Source organism: Microtus oregoni, unplaced genomic scaffold (assembly GCF_018167655.1).
Source record: "Microtus oregoni isolate MIOR12 unplaced genomic scaffold, Mior012 000026F_ref0000081, whole genome shotgun sequence".
Taxonomy (NCBI): Eukaryota; Metazoa; Chordata; class Mammalia; order Rodentia; family Cricetidae; genus Microtus; species Microtus oregoni.
This window is the reverse complement of record NW_024543085.1, coordinates 24774952-24796708: the sequence shown is the minus strand read 5'-3', so window position 1 is coordinate 24796708 and position 21757 is coordinate 24774952. Positions and strand designations below refer to the sequence as shown.

General features: G+C 54.0%; 2 protein-coding genes across 6 annotated transcripts in view; both read right to left on the bottom strand.

The window, feature by feature from the left end:
- Flnc (filamin C) overlaps positions 1-13395 on the bottom strand; it is a 28040-nt gene extending 14645 nt beyond the window's left edge. For both annotated transcript variants that reach the window (XM_041675470.1, XM_041675471.1), the window contains exons 1-18: positions 12788-13395; positions 7757-8005; positions 6159-6256; positions 5878-6028; positions 5673-5791; positions 5467-5544; positions 5132-5294; positions 4828-5028; positions 3440-3577; positions 2963-3089; positions 2690-2826; positions 2285-2478; positions 2075-2188; positions 1313-1456; positions 961-1084; positions 663-823; positions 299-389; positions 33-202 (exon numbers count right to left, since the gene is read on the bottom strand). In XM_041675470.1, coding sequence (XP_041531404.1) covers positions 33-202; positions 299-389; positions 663-823; positions 961-1084; positions 1313-1456; positions 2075-2188; positions 2285-2478; positions 2690-2826; positions 2963-3089; positions 3440-3577; positions 4828-5028; positions 5132-5294; positions 5467-5544; positions 5673-5791; positions 5878-6028; positions 6159-6256; positions 7757-8005; positions 12788-13142 — 2814 coding nt within the window. In that variant the 5' untranslated portion in view covers positions 13143-13395. The remainder of the gene's footprint in view (positions 1-32; positions 203-298; positions 390-662; positions 824-960; positions 1085-1312; positions 1457-2074; positions 2189-2284; positions 2479-2689; positions 2827-2962; positions 3090-3439; positions 3578-4827; positions 5029-5131; positions 5295-5466; positions 5545-5672; positions 5792-5877; positions 6029-6158; positions 6257-7756; positions 8006-12787) is intronic.
- A 5645-nt stretch (positions 13396-19040) lies between these two features.
- Positions 19041-21757, bottom strand: part of Ccdc136 (coiled-coil domain containing 136) — a 31214-nt gene continuing 28497 nt past the window's right edge. For all 4 annotated transcript variants that reach the window (XM_041675639.1, XM_041675638.1, XM_041675644.1 and 1 more), the window contains one exon: positions 19041-19370. Coding sequence is in view for 1 of the 4 variants with exons in the window: in XM_041675638.1 (XP_041531572.1) it covers positions 19260-19370 (111 nt within the window). In the remaining 3 variants the exon portion in view is untranslated. The remainder of the gene's footprint in view (positions 19371-21757) is intronic.

Here is a 21757-nt window from a genome sequence, read left to right as displayed (position 1 = left end):
GCACAGGGGACAGCATGAGGGACGAGACATACCTGCTGCACAGCAGTGTACTTGACAGTGTATGAGTAATCATGGTTGTCAATGATTTCAAAGTCCCGCACGGCCTCGCCTTTGGCTGCCCCAGCAAAGTGCACATCCAGCTTGGCCTTGCCAGCTCCCTTGGTCAGCACCGTGAAGTGAGTCGGCTTTCCAACTTCCACACCTGGAAGCCCCCACCCCAAAGATGGTAATGAGGGCCTGAAATTCAATTAACCACAACCCCAACTCACACCAGCCCCGTCCTGGCCCAGGCATCTACCTGTGCGGCTCAGCCCGGGGCCCTCAGCCTTGACCTTGCTGGCGTCGTGAGATGGGTCCACCTTGATGTGGAAGGGACTGACAGGGATCTCCTGGATGTGGAAAAGTCTGGGTCAGGTTTCCCAGGGGACAGTATTGAGCTAGCTGCTGCCCAGGATGCTCAGGGATCCACTGAGAGCAAAGACAACCTTTAAAGGCACCTCCCTCCCGTGCTGTCTGGGGCACAGTGCACACACACACACACACACACACACAAAGGACTCCACAGCCTCTGGGTAACTGCGCCTTCTGCCCCGGGAACAGCTCATTTCCAGCTGCCTTTACCATGCAAGCCCATGGCCTCCAGCAGCTGAGGGCTGCCGTACCTGGTTGGCAAACAGCACCATGATGGTGTAGTGGCCAGCCCCCGGGGGTGTATACTTGACTGTGAAGGTGTCATTGTCATTCTTGATGATGTCAAAGTCGATGTCAGCTTCCACAGGCCCCACCACCCCAGGTGCACACTTGATGCCAATGCTCACATCGCCTGAGAGGGAGGAAGGGTAGGGGCTGTGAGACTCAAGGGCGCCTCACATTGGAGTCTCCTGGAATTGCACCAGGTGACTGGTTCCAGCGGATCCCAGCCCTTCCCACCCAGAACACATCCCCAAGGGAGTTGTGTACCTTGCCCGGCTTCACTGCAGTCCACTGTGAAATAGGTGGGTTCATTGGCCTTAAGGCCTGTCTTCTCCACTCCGGGGCCGTATACCTTTACCCGCTCAGGATGGCTGCCCTCTCCCACGTTCACCTGCGGACAGGGGTTTGATGCTCAGGGTTCTCCTTTTTTCTTGATATTCGGGCTAAGTTTTCCTGGCAGCTCCCCTCCCCAGCCTCAGCCGGACCAGTCTTAGCCTTGAGTTAGGGCCTTGAGGCAGGAAAATGTGCACAGGGTTCGTGACAGCAATATCTGCTACACGGGGCCCACACTCCTCTGGGACTCCTGGCAGCGTGCAAGGGGCAGAGCTGATAGACATACCCTGAAGGGGCTCTTGGGCACGTTGACGCCGCCCCAGGAGACGATGATGGTATGCTTAACGGGCTTGGTAGGCACGTAGGAGCAGCGGAAGGTGCCATCACCATTGGGGATCACCTTGATGTCGATGGGGCAGCCGTCTGCATCCTGTGGGCACCAGCAAGCAATGTTCACGAGGGCAGAAGCGGCCACACGGTCTCTCGGTGCGCCCTCTGCTGGATCAGGCACTCTCTGCACCGTTCCCATTCAGTATCTACACACCCACTCCAAGACCCAGCCACTGATACCAGGTCCTGAGTCTACTACCACATACTTTGGTGGCCAGTACCTACCCTGGGAGCCAAAAGACTTGGCACGAGGCCACCTACGTGGCCTGCTTCCCAGCTTATGTTTAGCTTATACGTTAGTCAGGGAGAGGCCGGGCTAAGTCAATGTTCCTAAAATTGATTAACAAGCCTTTTAAAGAGCAGCTGTCTCCTTGGAGCCTCAAGACCTTCAGGGGTCAGTGGACACTAGTTTGTGAAACTGACTTGAAGCCAATGTCGTATTTGGTGAAATCATCTTTCAACTGCAAATTATCGATTCAAAAGTGAATTTGGGATAATATGCTATTAGAATTTTCATCAGTAAGAAAATACGGTTTTATTTTTCCATAGAACTATGGCTACGTGAGACTCAATCCCGCCTTTCTGTGATGTTACAGCCTCCCTTCTGGAGGTCCCTGTATGGGGCAGTGGGGCACTGTGGGGTCAGCGAATGTCCCACCTGGGCATAGAGCTTCAGATCTCCCTTGCCAGCGGCGCGGGCATCAATGGTGAATTCAGCCGGCTTGTCCACGATGCAGCCAGTGGGCTCCAGGCCGGGTCCAAAGGCTTTCACCTGTGTGGGGCAAGAGTGGAGGGTGGGGTTGGGGACAGGGGGAGGACCAGTGCACCGGAGCCCAGTCCAGACGGAGTGTGGGAGCCGGGACCCCACCTTGTCCGGGAAGCAGTCTGGTGGGGCTGGTTGGATATGGGCAATGAAGGGTGAATCACGGATGTCCTCGTCATCACAGATGACGTGCACAGCGTACTCCCCGGGCTCGGTGGGCCAGTACCGCACGTCACAGGAGCCATCACCCTTGTCGTCACACTCTATCTTGGCTTGTGAGGGCCCCTCGATGGAGAAGCCTGCGGAGAGGCGGGAAGGGTTGGAGAGCATTAAACAGCGGCAGCTAGGCCCCTAAGGCAGGTCCCCCATGTTTCCTTCTGTCCCCACACCGGTTATCTTTATGTCCCCTGTCTATACTTTCCCTGATGTCCTTCAACATTTTCACCCTCTACCCCCCACTCTCAGCACCAATCCTTTATATCCCCCCTCTTCTACCACCCAGCCACTTACCCAGCGTCCCCACTTCCGTGCCAATGGCTTCCACCACAAAGTCAGCTGACTTGCCCACCTGGCCAGTCTCCAAACCAGGACCCCACGCCCGCACTTTCTGGGTTCCGGCCTCTGGGCTCACCTGAACCTCAAAAGGACTAGGAAGAAGAAGGACTTGGCATCAACGCTAGGAAGCACCCAATCAGAGCCACCCTCTTCCCCTCTTCAGATCCCTTTCCTTGCGGCCAATGCCACACACGGGAAGACCCGACAGGGATGGGGTGTTATGCTTACCTGCGGGGAATGGCATAGCCACCCCACGTGATGGTCACCACATACTTCCCAGGTACCACAGGGTAATACTCGCACTCGAACACGCCGTCCCCTGCCTCCCGCACTTTCACGGGCTCCTCTGTACCCTCTGAGGAAATAGGGGCCAGGGAGTATGGGTCAAAAGTCTGGGAGTCCCAGGTTTTCGGTTCCTCCAAGGAGTCCTTGGGACCTAGGCCTATCTAAGGGAGATGCCAACAGTTGGCAGAGCTGAAACTAATAGTGGAACCGTGTGTCAGCCCTGAGCACAGCAGCCCAGGTTAGCACACATGGTAGAGAAAACTAGCTCCCATTTGCAGACTGGGAAACAGGCAGAGAGGAAAGTCCACAGTGCCTCTGGTCACTATGTCTCTGGAGTCTCAGGATGGGGTTGGGTGTCCTGGCTGTCATTGACTGTCAGAACTACTGTCCAGTCCCCGAGCCCTGGGCCCTGGCACTCACTTGGCCCCTTGACTGTGACCTTGAGTTCCCCGCTGCCAGCACCCTTGGTGAACACCTTGAAGTCAGCCACCTCTTTCACGCGCACGCCTTTGGGCTGCAGGCCTCGCCCAGAGGCACGGCAGGCATTGGGATTGCAGGCTGCGGGAGGAAGACACAGAAGGATTGAGTGTGAAGGGCCCCAGACAAAGGTCAAGCTTCTCGTCACCAACTGTACACGATCTCATGACTCCTCCCAGGAACTAGGCACGGCCTCATGCAACCCTGCCCCATGCTTTCTGTGTCCACCACAGAACCGGGACTGCTGGGAGCAAGGCTAGGTGCTGGGCAGGGATCTGGTGCAGGCCCAGGTCAGGGCCTTTTCCCAGAGCCGCTTGAGACAAAGACATGGCAGAGTCTGCACTGAGTGGGCTCAGAGAGAAGGAAGATTCTACCCGCACCTAAGGCCTTCTACCTATAGCCCAGGCCTTCTCGGCACCACCATAGCGGCCTCACAAACGGTGGCATGCCACAAAACATCCAGCACCCCCATGGAACAATTAGTTTTCCATGTAGCACTGCGCCTTTCCGCCGCTCGTGGGCAACGGATGGAAAGCAGCCTGCTACAATACAGGAAATGGCACGGAGCTCACGGGCCACCGCAAAACTGACAGCGACACATACTCTCGACCCGCCGGAGACGAGAACACTGCTAGAGGCACAGAACCCAGACCCCGCCACAGAACACAGGCAGTGGCTCAGCAGCTGGGGCCAGGCAGGGCACGCTGAGAGACAGTGGGGCAGATCGCAAGTCTTACGATGGAAACGACCAAGCAAACAGGAAAAGAAAAATAGACCTGCCGGAGAACACAGGCACTGGCATGGGACTCCAGCCTGTCTCAGAGTGCCACAGAATGGGAGCAATCCACACCGTGTGGGCATGCCACAAGCACAGGTGAGGCCAGTCGGCTATGTCCATGCCTGGCCACACCTCCACTGGCGAGTACTAACGTGGCGTCACTCTCTTGGCCTGGTGGATGATGGGCACAGAGGGGGTGGGCGGCGGCAAGGGCGCTGAGTACAGGGAGAGAGCCGGTTGGGGGCAGGTTCATCAACTGAGGGCCTTTCCTGTGATGTGTGCTCTGCCAAGGCGGCCCCGCCCTCGTCTCCCAACCCTCCTGTGTTGCCATATTCTCATCTTTTAATCTTTTAATCTCCGACCCTTCCCTTAACCGAACCAGCCTTCTTGGGGTGGAGGGATGAGAAAGACAGCTCCCTCTGAGTCCCATCTAGCTGCTCCCGTCTGCCTCAAGCCTCTAGCTGTCACCCCCCCCCCTCCACCCCTGTGGAGGAAGTGCTGCGTTTCTCAGAACTGAAGTTTGGGGGACTTCAGTGAGGTGAAGCACACTCACCTTCTGCCACGTGGACAGGGAAAGGACTTCGGGTGATGGGGGCACCAGCAAAGGCCACGTGCACCGTGTGCGGTCCCTCCATCACAGGCCTGTACGTGCAGCGGAATGTGTTGTCGCCCTTGTCCTCCAGCGTCACCTCTACCGTATCCCGCCGCCCTTGTGGGTCCACGATCACCACGGCCACGTCGCCACTGCCAGCCCCTGCGAAGGACAGGCCGTCGGTAACCCACTCTGCACACACACACATCTGATCAGCCTCCCTCCTCAGGAGGCTGCCACGCAACCCGCCGTGGTTAACACTTACCTGCAGTGTAGATGTCGAAATAGGTGGGCTTGTTGGCCACGTTACCCACAGGTTCCAGGCCGGGGCCGCGGGCTGATACCTTGTTGGCATCTCCAAGAGCCATGCCCACGTTCACCTCAAAGGGGCTACGTTCGATGTTCTGGCCAGCAAAGAGCACTGTCACCTGAGGCAAGGGGGGGGGGCAAGGTTAGCTTAGGGGACACAGTTCTGAGGGAGTGGAGAGGTAAAATCAGGGTGAGAAACTGATGGTGGCGGTGGGGTGTGGGCCAAGAGGGACAACAGTGAAAGCAACAGCGTGGACATCCAGGAGGGCAGGAGGGCCGTCAGGGAGATACCTTGTGTAGCCCAGCAACCTTGGGCACATAGGAGACGGCGTACGTGCGGTCCTTGTCATTGTTGGGAACCACTTTGGCCTATTGGGAAGGAAAAAGACCCGAAATCACGTGAGTGTCACTCTTACTGATGCCACAGGCCCTGGACCCCTCTAGGGAGTCCAGTAGCCCCTGGTTCCAATCCTCTCATCCCCAGCGCTTCACTCTACCTCCTCGGTGTGCCCCTCAGGGTCTTCAATGTAGACCAGCACCTCGCCCATACCAGCATCTACTGTCTGCACGGTGAAGTGGGCTGGCTGCAGCACAGTGTTGCCCTGGGGCTCGATGCCTGTGGTCAGAAGCAGAACCCAGGTCACTCAAAGATCCTACACCTGCCCAGATGCCGTGGGACGGCTCTTAGGACTCAACACATACCCGGCCCGTAGGCGATGGCTTTCTTGGGGTTCAGCTGCTTAGAGCGAACAGGGGCACCAGGTTTGAGCTTGGCCTTAGGAAACTGGGACAAGTAGGTCATGACAGAATGCTCATCCACGTTGGGGTCCACGATTTCTTCAGGGGCAATCACCTGCCATAAGAAATGATGATGGCACAGGGCTCTCCCGGTCCCACCTGCTTCCTGGCCAGGTATTCTTACGGCCCTTTCCTCTCCATCACCCCTCCATTCTATCCTCCACTACGCCCATCTGCCAGTGTACCTGGGGCACTCCGAGCCAGTCATCTGCTTGCTGCATGGCCTCTCTCGCATTCTGCACAGGCTGATTGGGGTCCCAGGCTTCCCAGTCCGGGCAGAGACCTAGAGAGATGGTGGAAGAACATTTAACAGAGTAAACCACGGAGCTAGCACAGAGCATTCGTTTGGCCGACAATCCCAGAGTCCATGGCTTCACATCCTTTTCCGCCAGCTCTAGGCCCTTCCCCAGCCAGGTTCCTGTTATCCTCTGACATTGCAAGCCATCACCAGTCCTTGCTAGCACCAACAATGCATCCTTTCTCTCCCCCGATGATGCAGCCTGGCACCAGCCCTGCCAGCCAGCCTCCTGTTTAACCCAACCTAGCAGAGACCCTGGGCACCAAACCCCAACCAAGGACCCTTCCACTTCATCCATGCCAGCAGCCTAAGGATGGACAGGAGGTGAGAGCCCCGTCCCCCATAGTCCCATGATGTAGCTTTTCACAGGGGCTTAAAAGTCCCATCTCTCTAAGCTGTCCCACACTAAGAATAAGGCTATCTTAGAGATAAGATAGTTATCTCTCTCTTTTCAACTGCCTGTTGGGGAAACTGAGGCATTGAAGCAGCTGCTGGAAGAGAGATTACTTTGTATGGCCATCAAGAGCCCAGCCTTCCATCAGGTAGAATGCTGAGGGAATCCCAGACCACCCTGTGAAGGGTTGGTTGTGCGGGGGTCAGGGAGCAGCTTGGTTCAAGACAGAGATAGATGATCTGGCTGGTTATGGGGTCGGGTTGGTTCAAGACAGAGATAGATAGTCCGATAACACCAGCGAGGAAGGGGCCACTCAAACTGGAATCCGTGACTGGCTGGGACAGCTGAGCTCACTGCTGGCAGCCACACCAGCTTTGGGCAATGGCTCAGCAGCTGGGAATGCTTCCCAGGCTGCTTGCCCCCGCCTCCCACCCCTGCTCCCCAGCTGACCCCAGGGCGGGGGAGGATTCCCTCAGAGGGGCTGAAGCTCCTCAGGCCAACTGCCCCACGGTAGATGACAGGAAGGAGCTGGTTGTTAGGTGGGGCTCTGGTTTGTACAGCTCAGCTCTCTAAGGGCTCTGATCTGCTTGGACCTCACCAGGCCGGCCCAGAAGGGCAGGCCGGGGTCACCTGCCATTGGACAACACAATGACACCATCCTGGGCCTCACCCTTCTCTCAAAGCCATCTCAAGAGGCATACAAAGAGTCTTTTCTGTATCCAGCTTGGGATTTCTTGCTGTAAGTCCCACCTATTTCCTTTCTTCCTGCTGGAGTAACGGAATGGTGTTCATGTGACAAAACAGGCCCTGGCTCTGAGGTCACTTCTGGAGTGTGCTTTTGGATAAATCACTAGTCCTGTCTGGACTTCTAGGCTTGCCTATAAAATGATTGGTTAGAATCCTTTTCTTGCTCCTATCGAATCTAGCCCAGTCACCAGATAACCTTGATCCCAGCTGGAAGAGGAGCAAACCCCACGGGTGGTCCCGATCCCTTGGGGATGTCATGACAAATAGCGAGCCTCAGCCTCTCCAGGTCGTCTCCCACCCTGCTCCTGGACTAACCGTTGCACGGTGTGCGTTTGCTTACTCACCAGGGGCACAGTTGTCCACCAGGGCACCCAGAGCCTTGCCATCCTGCCAGTCTCTATTAAAGTTGGTGATGGGCAGCTGGGGCACCTTGTTCTGAATCCAGCCAAGCAGCCGCTGTTTGGGTGTTTGTTTGCGGGCATCCTCATCATCTTCATCCTCCCACATGGGCATGGAGATGGAGTAGTGAAGAATCAGTGTCCAGATCAGGCCCAGGATCAGCTTCAGATTCCCATCCACGATGGCCTTGCTGTCTGCAGAGCAAAGAGGACAAGCCAGCTCAGAGAGGCATCCCGTGGTGGTACCCTCCATCTCCGACAGTGCCCCGGAGCAGCTGTTTGAGCGGCAGGGTTAGAGTCCTCCTCCCTCCAGGACCTATCTTCTCTGCCTACCTTCTCCTTCATTCACTCCTGAGAACCTCACCAGATGCCAAGTTCTTTCTGGTCTCATCTTCAGAAATAGGCTGCTCCCCTCTTTGGCACCCCTTTCTCTACCCCAATACCATCCCCAGCACTGGGCCAGTCTCCCTCCTATCTAAGCCAGTGCCCTAACTGGCTTTGCCCCGAATCAGGATCTGATGTAGCCTGGCCTGGATAGCCTTGAATCCTGCTCCTCCATCCTCTACTTCTGAGACCCGACATCATAGGCACAAGCACCACATCTGGCTACACAGCACTAGGATCAGCTCAGGGTCTCATGGATGTCAGGGGAGCACTCCACCAGCTAAGCCACATCCCTAGGCCCCGTGTTTTAACTGATGATTGACACCCAGGCTGCACATGTTAGAGAATATAATCTGGTAAGCTCCCACAAAACCGTTGCCATAAAATAACAATAATAAATATAACCATCACTCCTCAAATTTTCTCATACATAATTTTCTGTGATCCTCCCTCTTGCCTGTCGTGTCCCCACCTTCTGTCTGCTTCCTAGTTTTATATAAATGGGATCGATTGGGACATTTTTCTCCTTTTTCTTTATGTTCTAGCTTCCTTCACTATAGAACTTGAATTTTATCATTTTCTGTTTGTATGTATATGTGAGCATATGTATGTGTATATGTGTGTATACATGTGAGTGTGTGTATATATGTGTATGTATATGTGTGTGAGTATATGTTTGTATGTGTGTGAGTGTGTATATGTGAGGGTATGTATGTGTATATGTGCGTGTATATGTGTATATATGACAGTGTGTGTATATGTGTGTATATATGTGTATGTATGTACACACACACATATATATACACACAAGTGTGTGTGTGTGTGTGTGTGTGTGTATAACAGAAATTGATGTCAGGTGTCTTCTTCAATCATTCCCCATCTCATTTTTTAGATAGAACCTCTGTAGGAACCTGAAGCTTAGCAGTTTAGCCAGACTGGCTGGTCAGGCATCCCCAAGGATTCTTTTCTCTCCGCCTCCCCGTGTTGGGATTCCAGGTGTACCAGCTTTTTACACGGGCGTTGGGGATCTGAACTCTGGTCCTCAGACTTGCATCCCAAGTACTTTACCAACCTAGCCATCTCCCGGGATTTTGTTTCAATAGTGGAGCTCAAACTTTCAGGGTCTCAGTAAAAGTGGATGACTATTTTGAAAGCTTAAGTTAAAGTTGAGCAGGACCAGATCAAGCCTGCCTCTATTCTAGTCTGGAAGCTGAAAGGGTTTCTGTAACAGGCAGGTCTGGGGGAGAGAAGGGATACAATATATGCTCAGCCAAACCTTGGAAGTTACATTGCCTAACGCTGAGGGTTAATGGTATTTCACAGGAGGTAGGGGAAATATCACACTCGTGGCCTCAACTCTCAGGGAATACTTTGGACCCCAACTGGTAGACTATAGATTTTGGAATTCATCTTGTCTGAAATCAGCTTCCCTGAGCCCTGCTTGTAGGATGCAAGCAGGGACAGAAGACTCAGTTTTGTTTACTGAGGTTCCAGAGAGACAAGAGGGAGAGACAGGAGGCTCCCCTTACACATCATTTCCTGTTCTCCTTTCCTCAGATTTTGGGGAGCTTGCTAGGGGACAAGGGCCTGGGGAGCCTCCGTCATCCTCCTTTCCTCTCCCACCTGCCCCCCAGGGCAGAGGAATCTATTGGCCCTACCCCCACCCTCAGGCCCCTAAGTCCCTGATTCATTCTTCCTTCCCCAGCAGCTCCGCAGCCCGCCCCTTTCCCCTGGCTTCGTTGCAGCACAATGGTTTGGCAGCTCTCAGATTCCATGACACACGGCCTCCCGGTGCTCTCCAACACTCTCTCTCAAACACCGGCTCACAACACTTTCACACAGACGGGACACCCGGGTACCCCCAGCCGCTCTCACAGTTGCCCTAGCCCAAGTCAGGCTCCCAGACCCAGAAGGCTTATTTGCAAACTGGAGCCAGACCCCTGAGAGGGAGACCTAGAAGCCGCAGTGTTGCGAGGGGGTGGAGCTGGAGGGGGGTCATTCATGTTTGCTGGAAAGAGCGGTTTCTCCCTAGCAACTGGCCCTGGGCCAGACAGCAAGTGGTCCCCAGCTTGGGGCAGGAGGGGGCGGGGTAGCAGGCCCAGAGTTCCACCCTGAGAGCTATGACCTTCCTCTCCTTCCACCCTCTCAGGAGGCCAGGCAGGGGAGAGGGTGGTGGAACAGTTCAAGCCAGGCTCCTTCCTGCAGGGCATCCCACCACCAAGTCGCTGCCTGTCTGGGGGGGAGGGGGGAGGGATAACCCCAAGGGGTGGGAGGGGCCAGACAGCTAGCTTGTGACCCCCATCCCTTGCCTAGAATAGAGGGGAGGAGACAGGGCTGGCCAAGGGAGGGGCTGGGACAGCTGCTGTCCCTTCCAGCCCCTCCCTCAGCTATTGGCTCTCAGAGAAGGAATAGCAACTGGAGAACAGCTGCGGGACAGAGCTGCCTCATAGGCCTCTTTGTTTAGAGGGACTGAGAGGGTGGTGGGGGTTGCACCCCGTGCCGGGGGTAAGAGGGGCAACTAGCTCTTCAAACCCAGCCAGGCCTAGAACTCTTCTTCCAGGTGAACTTAGCTGTCAGCAATCTTTTCAGGCCCCAACTTCCCTTCTAGTGAGAACTCCACCCTCAGGTGCCCGGATGTTCATTCTGTCTTGAGATAGTATCTGGCGGGAGACCCCTTCCCAGTCTAGATAGAATGGGGAGCCAGAAAAAGTAGGGTGAGCCCCTCCCCCTTGCGGTATTCCCTTTCCATCTCCTAGGGATCGCTGTCTGGTGTTTGTACCCCTTCCCTCCAGCCTCAGCCCCAACTCCAGCTCAGCCGCTGAATTGCTGACAGCTTATCTCATCGGCACAGAGTGAGCCACTTGGCCCAAACAGGGCACAATTCCCCTTCCTCTCAGCGGGAACCCTGGAGTTTCCCTCCCGCCCCCAAACTAGCGCTCGTTTCTTCCCCCTCTACTCTGGGCTGGCCCCTCCGCTGCAGAGCCAAGGGGGCTGGAACCAGGCACTGCCGTGGTGAGGGGGAGGGGAGAGGTGCGCAGGGGAAGGATGAGGCCTGGAGAGGGGCCCACCGCCCCCGCAGCCAGCAGGGAAGGGAGGCTGAGCCATTTCCTATAATGTCTTACAGAGGCTGCAGACTTTCCCCTGAGACGGCACCTGGGACAATCAGTACAGTCTCTCAAGTCCCGATGTGACGGGGGTGTGTGGGGGGTGGCAGCCCTAGGACTGGCTTGTCTTGAGCCCACCCCACCACCTTCACACTCATCCAACACTCTCCTAATTCTTAGCTCCCCCCCACACACACCAGGGCCCCCTCCCCCACCCCTTGTCCTCAGGCTTGTCCTTCTGGAAAGCTCAGAGACATCTGCTGTGTCACGGAGACAGGGCTATTTCCAGGCCAGAGCAGGAGGGTGGGGTGTGTGGGGGGTAGTGCTGGGGCTAGAAGAGGTAAGGCCCCGGCAGAAGCCTGGACAGGGCAAAGGGCCCCACACTGATCTCAGCTGCTAATTCAGGAGGCCTGGAGGTGGCCCTAAGGCCCACTAGCGAGTGGACAGACATCTAGTTAAGTAGTGACGTCTCTGGGAGTATCTTGTAGTGGCGGACAACACCTGGCACCATGTACAGTTCCCCTTCTAGGGCCTAGGGTGCATCCTCTCAGAGGGTCCTTCCAGTATATCCCAGTAGAGCTCTAAGAGTTCACCCAAGGTGCAAACTGGACACCTTAGTCCTGGCGGGGCAGGGCTGTGAGGGGATGGGGCAGCCTTTTACCACCCAAAGCCCATCACCCTGGGCTTCGGGACTCGCAGGACTAGCGTGTCTCCCCACCCCCACTCGAACTGACACACCTTCCAAATCTGGTTACACTCAATGACTTCCTCTCTTCCGTTCCCCTCCCTCTAGGGCAGCTTGACCCTTAGCTGCAGCCAATCCCAGGCTAGGGGGTGGGTTGGAACAGGGCATGGACCGTCAGGAGTCCCCCCTCCTAGGCGACTGAAGAGACCAGGGCTATCAGGAGTTAAAGCTCCCGGCCCTTCGCTCAACGCCTTTTTAGGTTTCTGAGGCTGGGCTCTGTTTGCCCTAGCCCGGCCAGATCCCAGATGGGGAGCACATGCCTGCTAACTGCCTCACTGGAGCTTCGGGCCACTAGTCTCCCGGCCTCAGGGCACTGAGGACCCAGAGGCGGTTGGGAACTGTCCTAAGTCTGCTTTGCCTAGCAGCGAAGGGAACAGCAAGCTATTTGCTTTCACGGGGGTGGGGGGAGACGCCCCCAGGAATTCACAATGGGCACCAGTCCTGTACTCTCAAGCATGCGCAAGGGTTGCCCGATGGAAGGAAAAGAAGGGGACACTAAGCAGGTTGGTAGGAATGCGCCTAGGGAGGCTGAAACTGAGAGGTTCGGTTAACTTCGGAAAGGTTGGACTTCCCAGGGGTGCCAGCTGTCGCTAGAGGGGTGTCAGGGCTGCAGCCTGTGCTAGTGAGGGAGAAACCCAACCAGGGTCCTCTCTCTGGAACCGTTCTCTCCCGGCTCCAGGGACCCACACCTGTGTCCCCTGTCCCAACCCCCGCTGTGACCCGTGCCCCGTTGCCCGCACTGACCGATGGACACGAGCTTGATATGTTCGCGCTCCAGGAACTCCAGGGCCACAGACACATTCTCCAGCTTCATCTGGCGGAAGTTGGGGCGCGGGTGGAACTTGCGGTACATGCGTTTCTGGCTGAGCACTTCGAGCAGCGCGATGAGGCGCAGCCCGTCGCTGAGGTCGCGCTGCAGGTCGTTCAGGCGCTTTCCCACACACTTCAGGTGCTCGTTGCACCACCGCGTGAAGGTGTTTTGCTGGATCTTCTTCCATGGCGCGTCCTCCGCTAGGTCCTTCTCGGTCGACGGCATCTCGTCCGCCTCGTCGGCCAGGCCGAGACCGGAGGCGTCCGAGTAGTTGCTGTTGTTCATCATGCTGGCACTGCAGCGGGCCGGGGACTCAGGACTGCGGGTGCTGTCGGGGCGCTGTCGGAGCGGGACACTGCGCTCTCGGAAACTTCTCTTGCGCTCTGGCTGGCGGGGCTCGCGGGCCTCCTGGGCTGAGCTGCTGGGCTGTCCGGCTGGGGCTCTATCTCCCTCCGGGGCGGAGCGGTGCTCTGGAAATGCGGGCCAGGCCCGGGCAGGGGGTTTAAGAAGCCCCCGGGCTGCCGACCTCCCCCCGCAGCGCTCGCGGCCCCGGGGTCCACGTCAGAGCGCCGGCCTCCCAGGAATGCCGCCCGGCCCGCGGGTGGGGGCCGCGCTGAGCCCCACGGCCCCGCCTCCGCCCGCCCCTCCTCCACGCAGCCCGCAGGAGCGGGATGGGGTGGGGGCGCTTGCCCCGCGCTTCCCCACTCACACGCTGCACCCCAAATTTAGTCTCAGTCATTTAGGGGTGAAGTACACTCTTTCCACACCCAGACTGAATTAAAGAAATGAATGGGGAAACTGAGGCAGTGGTTAGGGCTTAACACACTCATCTGGTGTTGACAGAATTTTCTGGAGTTGGTGACAAGGCTGTTGACACAGCCTAGGAGTCCTGGCTTCTAGCCTGGTGTATTGTCCACCTGTGAACTCAGAAAGGAAGTAAGTGTGTGTGTGTGTGTGTGTGTGTGTGTAGACAACCCCAGAGGAAGCAGGGACACTGACCAGGACAACTTGGCGGGAGGAGACTGAGTTCAAAGGGATTCCCTTATTTTGCTACTTTGCAAACAGAAACCCCTTGTTTGGAGCACAAACCCAGGGCCCCAGGAGAAAGACCAAGGCTCCTGATCCTGACTCAGGGCCCCAGTCACTAGTCCATTTAGACTTATTGGCTCAGAATGAAGCTGAGCTCAGGAAAAAGGTACCCAGTGAGTCACTTCGTGTGCCACCCCACCACCCCAGTCTGACTCAACCAAGTTGGTGAGGGGAGGGAAAGACTGCCCAGGTCATACCAGGGAGCCCCCTGGGCAGTATGCCCACACGGGCCATCGGGCAGGTCCTCCCAGGAAAAGTAGGAGTGTGCCAAATCGCAGGAAGAGCCCTGGCAGAGGAACCAAGGGAAATGTGACAGGGGCAAGTGGGCAGCGCCAGGGGCAAGTGGGCATGAAGGGAGCCTAGGCAGGATTGGGCTGAGCATATATAGAGGCATGGAGGATGTTGACAACAGAGAAACTGAAGGCAGGCACAGCAGCCTGTCACAGACAAGGGAAAGAGCTACAAAATGCATCTATATATGAAGGAGCGGTCAGAAGTCCTGACCTCTTCCAGGGTGTGTGTCCTTAGCTTTCCCGTCCTTCAAATCGAAGTAAGTTTAGCATTGAAGGCAGACAGTCCCTAACTCAATCCATGTGGTAGCTGAGGCTTGGGATGGTTCTTTGACCTGATAGGTAAATCATTTTTACCTTGCTCCTCTCCTCCCAGTCATAGTGAAAAGGAAGAGGATAGTGAACATCTTTGGGACTGTTTCCTCAAGGGCAGAGTGAGAACCATGCCCATTATGGACTTAAAAAGCAGTGTAGGGGCTTAGAGGGAGGTGGTGCTTATGATGACATTTCCATCAATCATTTCTTTTTCTTCTCATCTAATGACAAGGCCTGGTCCTCAGGCAGGGAGCAGGGAGGAGTAGAAAATGGGCCAGAAACAGGAAAGGAACCTGCAGTGTATGGTGAGTGTGGCAGGGGTGCCTCTGGGGCCCTGAGAATGACAGGAGAGGTATAAATAGCTTGGGCCCTTGCAGCTCATGTTCTGTTGGCTGCCTGTGACGAGGTGCTCAGGAATTCCACTCTCCTGTTGGCAACCCCCCTCCTTGTCTCCCAAACTGTCATTCTCCCCAAACTACCTCCGTCCCACAGTCCAAACCCCAGCAGGCATCAGCACCGTCTGTTTGAAAGACTGAGCTCTCCCATGGAGTGATGCCTAGCTCTGGAGGCTAGCATCTGGGTCTCACAAGGAAATCTCTCTCTCTCTCTCTCTCTCTCTCTCTCTCTCTCTCTCTGTGTGTGTGTGTGTGTGTGTGTGTGTGTGTGTGTGTGTGTGTAAAGGCAGACTTCAGACAGCCAACCCAAGGACCCAGGAGCACCAGGCTCCGTAGTGTTGTCTTTGTTGAAGAAACCAAAATATAGAGCTGAAAAAAAATTGAGTACTCTCTGAGCTACTGGAGCGGGAGAAGGGTCAGCTGGAGTACCTAGAACTGACCCCTTACAGTTCCTCATGGCTCTCAGTCTCATGTGTGGGGGAATGTTGTGGGGGTTGCGAGTCAGGCCAGGGACTCTGTTGGGGTGGGACTGTTCAGAGGGAGGCAAGACCTCCAAAGGATAGAAGGATGGTTTCCCTTGCATGTATTATCTCACTGGGGGGAGGGGGATCCGCGTGCAGGCCCCACACGGGGGTGACGGGGCGGGGCGGGGCGGGAGTGGTAGCAGAGCAGCATACACAGCGCCAACGGACGGTTCCCATCACCCTCCTGCCTGAAACCTGAGCCTCTTGCTCTCCAGGATAAATCGGGGCCTGACTCAGGCTCGGCAGCCTGTCATAGTCAGCCTACCCAGGAGCAGGCTGGTGACTCAGCCCTCAATATAGCCCATGAGCCCAGGTCCCCAGCCTCAGCCATGCAGGCAGAACAGACCGTGCGCAATGCTGTTCTGGGGCCTGCCAAAGGGGGCCCCCACCCTGAGAAGAGCTAGTATGTTCTTCCCACAAGCCAGGCAGAGGTCCCAAGAGGGGCTTTACAGGTGGTTTCATCAGCTGAGTGTGTTTGAGAAGTGCTGGCTCGGGCCACGGGCTGTTTATAGCCCCCTGACTATCTTTTGACCTATCTCAGTGCCTGGCTCATCACCTGGGCCTGCCTCTCCCATCAGGGGACACCGCTGACCGGTCACCGACAGTGGTCATTTATAACTTGGGTCGAAGCCCCTGCAGTGAGTCAAGTGTGCCACGTTTGAAGATTTTGCGTTTTGGAACCAGGGACGTTCCTGCGGTCACCTGTGATGACGCTAGGCCTCCAGTGTAGGGACTCTGACAGTCAGTGATACTGTGGCCTTGTCTGGATGTCAGGCAGGATGGTAGAGAGAAACAGGGCCGAACCCCAGTCTCTCCACTTCTAGCTCTGCAGGTTACATAACTTCAGTGGGTTATATAACTCCTTTGAGCCTCTACTTCCCCCTCTGTAAAATGGGATTAATCGTATCCTCAAAGAATGTGTAGACAAGAAGCAAAACAACAAAACAAAACACAGGATGATGATGCGTATGGTACCTGGCACTTACTAGGGGACTGAAAGATCTCTTCCGCTGCTAAGACACTGGATTCCTCTGAGGAGGAGAGCCCTTCCTTACAGCCGTGAGTCCTCACCTTTCCTCTCCATCCCAATACTTAGCCTGCCGGAACCAATGGTGCTCTTTAGACCTACCCTGACCCACAGCAGCTGTCCCCTGCACTGGCCTGCAGGGGGCCTGGCCTGCAGGCAGTGGGTAGAAAGCAGGCAGCTATGCTGTGGAGGGCAGTAGCTCGGGTTCCTCCGTCTAACTGTACCCAGACTGCCGTGCCTGCCTGATTGTGGTGTTGAAGACACACTTTCTCTAGACTTAATAATCAGCTTCTCTCTGTCTTTTTAAGCTAAGTCCGGTGAATGTTTCACATTTAACAAAAAGCTGTTTTGTGTGCGCTGGGAACTCAGGGTCAACAAGACCTGAAGACTTAAGTCCAAGCCAAATGAAGAGAGGAAAGGTGTGTGTGTGTGTGTGTGTGTGTGTGTGTGTGTGTGTGTGTGTGTAAGTGCCTGTGGAAGCTGAAAGAATTGGGTCCCCTGGATTGGAGTTACAGGCAGTTGTAAATTGCCCAGTGTGGGTGCTGGAAACTGAACTCTGGTCCTGTGAAAGATAAGGAAGTACTCTTAATTGCTGAGCCATCTCTCCAGCCCTAGGGCAAGGGTCTAAAATGGGGAAAGGGTCAGGTCCCCTAAAGGGAACAATTGTTTGTGGGCAAAGGTGGGTCATATTCTGTCACTATCTAGGCTTTTGGTTCAGGTCTCTTGGCTGGATGGACTGCCTCCCAGAATCTTCTAACTGCAAATGTTGCTGGTGGTCCTGCGTGCCGCTGAGCTTCCATCTACTGTTGCGGATATGTGGCCCACATATAGAATAAAATAAAGACAAGCCACAAAGAAGACTCTCAACGGAGTGGAGCTTCCAAGAAGACAGACAAGCTGAGCTACCTGGAAGAGGTGTGGACCACCGAGACACCTGGGAAGACTCCAAGCCCTCAGGCTGTGCTGTGCTGCTGCAGATTCCCAGCGTTGTGAACTGTCACCTGTGCTGGTATAGGCTCTGGTGATGCAGCCGTCTTTGAGTCACTTCTGCTCCTGTAAGTAACCCTTCACCCACACTCCTGGGAGTGACCCCAGTTAAACTCGTTGGTTCACCAAATTTGACTTTGGTGGCATCTGTATTCGGGTCTGCCAGGCGGTCCCTATTGGTTATGGGCAGATGTGTGTGTTGCGACTCCCCAAAGAAAGTTTGTCACCCAACAGAGGCAGAAAGAGGGGTTTCGAGGTCATAAAAGCCATTCTGCTCACGTGGTTTAAGGAAACAGCTGGGGGTCTTGCATATGGAACAACCAATCTTAAATGGAGGACTTCACAGGAGCGAAACTAAGTAGAGGGCTGCATAGATTGTCGCAGCGATGCTGCGCTCTCCTGTCAGATGCGTTCTCAATGCTGCCCCAGCATTAAGCTCTGGGAGGCTGATCTTGAAAGACTACATCACGTTGGAATGCCTACTCTCTGGTTCGCCAATGAGATGCCACTGAGACACAAGCTGCTGGGAGGAGGAAAGGGTACAAAACTTCCCTCATCATCATAGGTCTGGTACAGCACTCCTGTCAGGGTCCCTTCTCAGGGCTCCAGCTGAGTATCATTCGCGTGTCAGCTGAGTAAAGAATGCACGCCACGGTGCACGTCTGGAAGTCAGAGGACAACTTTCAGCAATCGGTTTTCATTCCAGTGTGGGTTCAGAGAATTGACCTCAGGACATCAGACTTGCTCGGGATCTTGGCTGGCTTCAGCTGTCAACTGGACATAGCCTAAAGTTAGCTGAGTGAGTCTCCACTGAGGGAGGATTGCTAGAATCAGGGTGGCCTATGACCATGTATGTCGGGGACTGTCTTGACTGATGATTGGTGTGTGAGGGTCCATCCCATTTTGGGTGGCACAATGCTTGGGTAGTGGGTCCTGAGCTGCATAAGAAGGCTAGCAAAGTGAGCCAGGGAACAAGTCGGCAAATGTTCTTCTGTGGGTTCTGATTTGAGTTCATGCCCTGTGATCTGAAGGCTAAATCCCTTCTTCCTACTCCAGCCTAGGGTGGTAACAACTTTTCACTGTTGTTAGGACCTGAGTTCCTTGGTTCTCCCGTCTTCCAGACATAATTGCTTCATGAGATTCTCTTAAGTCCAAGCATCTGAGTGTCTTGTTTGCTGCCTTGTTAGGCTCTTGACTAATTAAACTATCTCCAAAATTGAGTCCCTTAAGTCAGAAGGCTAAACCACAAAGGCTCCCATGAAGATCTTAGGGCACAGAAACGAAGAAGTCTTTTGTTTGCTCATTGTCCCCGTCCCATACACAGGGTACCCAGTTCACTCCAGTTCTCTGTGTTTTTAAGAGTTCCTTGAGATAGGGTCAAATAGGTACAACTCAATCTCTCTGTGATTCAGCTGGTAGCAGAGAGAGCCAACCTCATTTCTGAAAAATTGTATTTAAAAGGCAGACTCTTAGGTGGGAATACTTGGCTGAAAGGTAATTGCTCTCTTCAGTGCTATGTGAAACATTTAATGAAAAAAAAAAGCCACACAATGTCTCATGTAATTAGGTTGACGTTTAATTACAAGGAACCCAGGTTCTTACACAAGGCAGGAGGTTGGGAGCCAGCAACTCCCATAAGCCTTTCCAGTCTGAGTGGCTGAGGCAAAGGAGATGGGACACGTGGGTGGGTGGGGGCTCTGGCACAGTGTGTTCTGCCCGAAGGTGAGGGTGGTAGCCGCTGGGGGTCTGCCCTCTGGTCTGGCCCAGGTCTCTCTCCATCACTTCATGTAGCAGTATTCTGTACTTTGCGGTCGCATGTTGGGTAACACATACAGAGCCACTGCTGCGATAGCCAAGAATACCACAGGCTTCCACATCCCAAACATGTTCTGTGGGGACCAAAGAGAAAGAGTGAGCTCCCAGCCTCCTGAACCTGTCCTTAAGCCAGAAATCACTGCCTGCTCCAGGGCACACCTCAGGGACATTATAGCTCAGCCTCTCTCACTTCCTGGGCAACCATGGAGACTGTGACACCACTAGGTTTGTAGTGATACTGTTTGTACCACTTAGGTCACTCCTGAATCTGTGCTTGATCTGTCCCCGTGGGATGAGAATCCATGTGCATGTGGGAGAAGTGGGGTAGTCCCGCCTGTGGAGAAGGCAGGCACATCTCATGAGATCGGAGTTAAGAGGAAGAGGGGCGGGGACATGGAGGTGACCAAAATGCACTGTAGAATGAAGTAAGTAGGGAATTCACTGGCAGCAGAGATTTTATGTCAGATGGTGTTATTCCTAGGAAATTCAGGGAACCTGCTGCTGGTCCTGGGAGGCAAGTGTCAAGAGCCAGTCCAGTCGTCATCCCAGCTCTCCACATCCAGTCACTAGGCAGCATGCAGTCAGAGGGTGCTAAGGCCTCTAAACACTCCAACTGCTGTAAACCCTGAGGATTCATGGGTAGCAAATGGCACCATAAGAAAATGTTCAGGAAACAGGAGTCTTCTTGGACATGAAAATAGGAGAAAATGTTCCTATCTTTACTTCTCTTTTTACTGTATCGCTTAAGGGATAAAATTTGGATTTTGGATCAGAAGTTATGGCATAAGGGGAAAGAAAGATAGCTTGAAGAAAAAATGGAGTACAGCCCATTAAAGATAACAACATATTTGTTTAGAGAATAACTGATCTAAAGAAAAATTTAAGCTAAAATTTAAGAGCAAAGATAATCTCTCAAATTTGTAGGAATAGTTACTAAGAACAGAATATGTGAAATAAAAAACTTAATGTTGGAAGTCGATGCATAGAAAAATCCATAAAAGAAACTTGGAGCAGAACCAGGAGGATATACAAATGCTATTGCCTGGTCTGTCAGGCCCTTTCAAGACAACTGGACGATCTAGAAAAAAATGTTTACTCCAGCTGTGGTAGCACACATAATCCCAGCGCTTAGCTGCACGGCCAGTTTGAGACTAGTTTGGGCCACATGAGATGCTGTCCGCCAGATGCCACCTCTAGCTGAGCTAGATAGCTGACGGCTGTGGGGGAGAGTTAGCCATCTTTGCTGCTGTTGGAGATGATGCAGCCACTGTTAAGGGATCTAGTGGGTGGCCTGATATTCGTGTGCATACAGATAACGCTGGGTTGAGCTGGGAGTCCCAAAGAGCTCCTGGGCCTTCTAGAAATCACAGGCCTCTGGGAGTGTCACCAAACTGACAGATTGACGAAATCATATTTGGATTTAAGCAAAGTGTCTGACAAGATCTCCTTGAAGTCCTTGCGGACAACAGGCAGGCAGACAAATAGGGTAACAGTGCACTGTGTTGCATGGTCAATTCTTAAGTGACCAAACTGCTGAATAAAGAGAGCTTGGCCAGACAAGTTCCTAAGCCTGGGTCCGTCCATGCAGTGTGGCTGAACACAAAGGCAGTGGCCTTGACACCCCTGAGGATGAAGCTAGGAGGAAAGGGGACTGTTGTGAGAACACGGGGTCAAGGTAAACAAACAAACCCGACAAAAATTCCTAGGTTACAGTAATGAACTGTGGCTAATAGAGAAGAATGGAAAGTTTGGCCTCTGAATTCTAAACAATCAGTGTTAACACAGAATGCAGAGAGGATACTTAGTGTGCACAGTATACAACAGAGTTTTAGAAACAAGACAAATAAATTAATATCAGTTACCAGGAGAGCTAGTGAGGGTGAAGGTTGCCTAAGCAGAACAGGACACCAGTACAATCTGTGGTATACCTGGGGCCAGCCAGCGAGAGGTGCTCAGAGTGAGAAGAGATGAGGGTAAGGGCTGGGGGTGTAGCTCAGTTGGCAGAACACTTGCCTAGCATGTATGAAGACCTGGACTTGGTCCCCAGCACCCCTAAAACTCAGTGTGGTGGCGCACACATATAATCCCAGTAATCCAGAGGGGGTGGCAGGAGGATCCGAGTTTAAGGTCATTCTCCCCTACAAATAATTTGAGGCCAGTATGGGCTACAAGAGACCCCGTTGAAAAAAAAAATCACAAAGCAGAATGGGGTGGGGAGAGTAAGGGAGGGAGCAATGAGAGGGCTGAGAAACAGAAAGAGAATTTGGTTTTGTGTTTTTGTGAGACAGGGTCCTTACTATGTAGCCCAGGCTGGTCCAAAGTCCTATCTTCCTGCCTCTCTAACTGAGGGGATAGGATTGCAGGTATATATTAATATCAATTGCTTACATTCATATCCACAATTCCTGGTTGGATTCGCCTGTCTACACTAGTTTTATCATCTGTAAAATGACACAGTAAG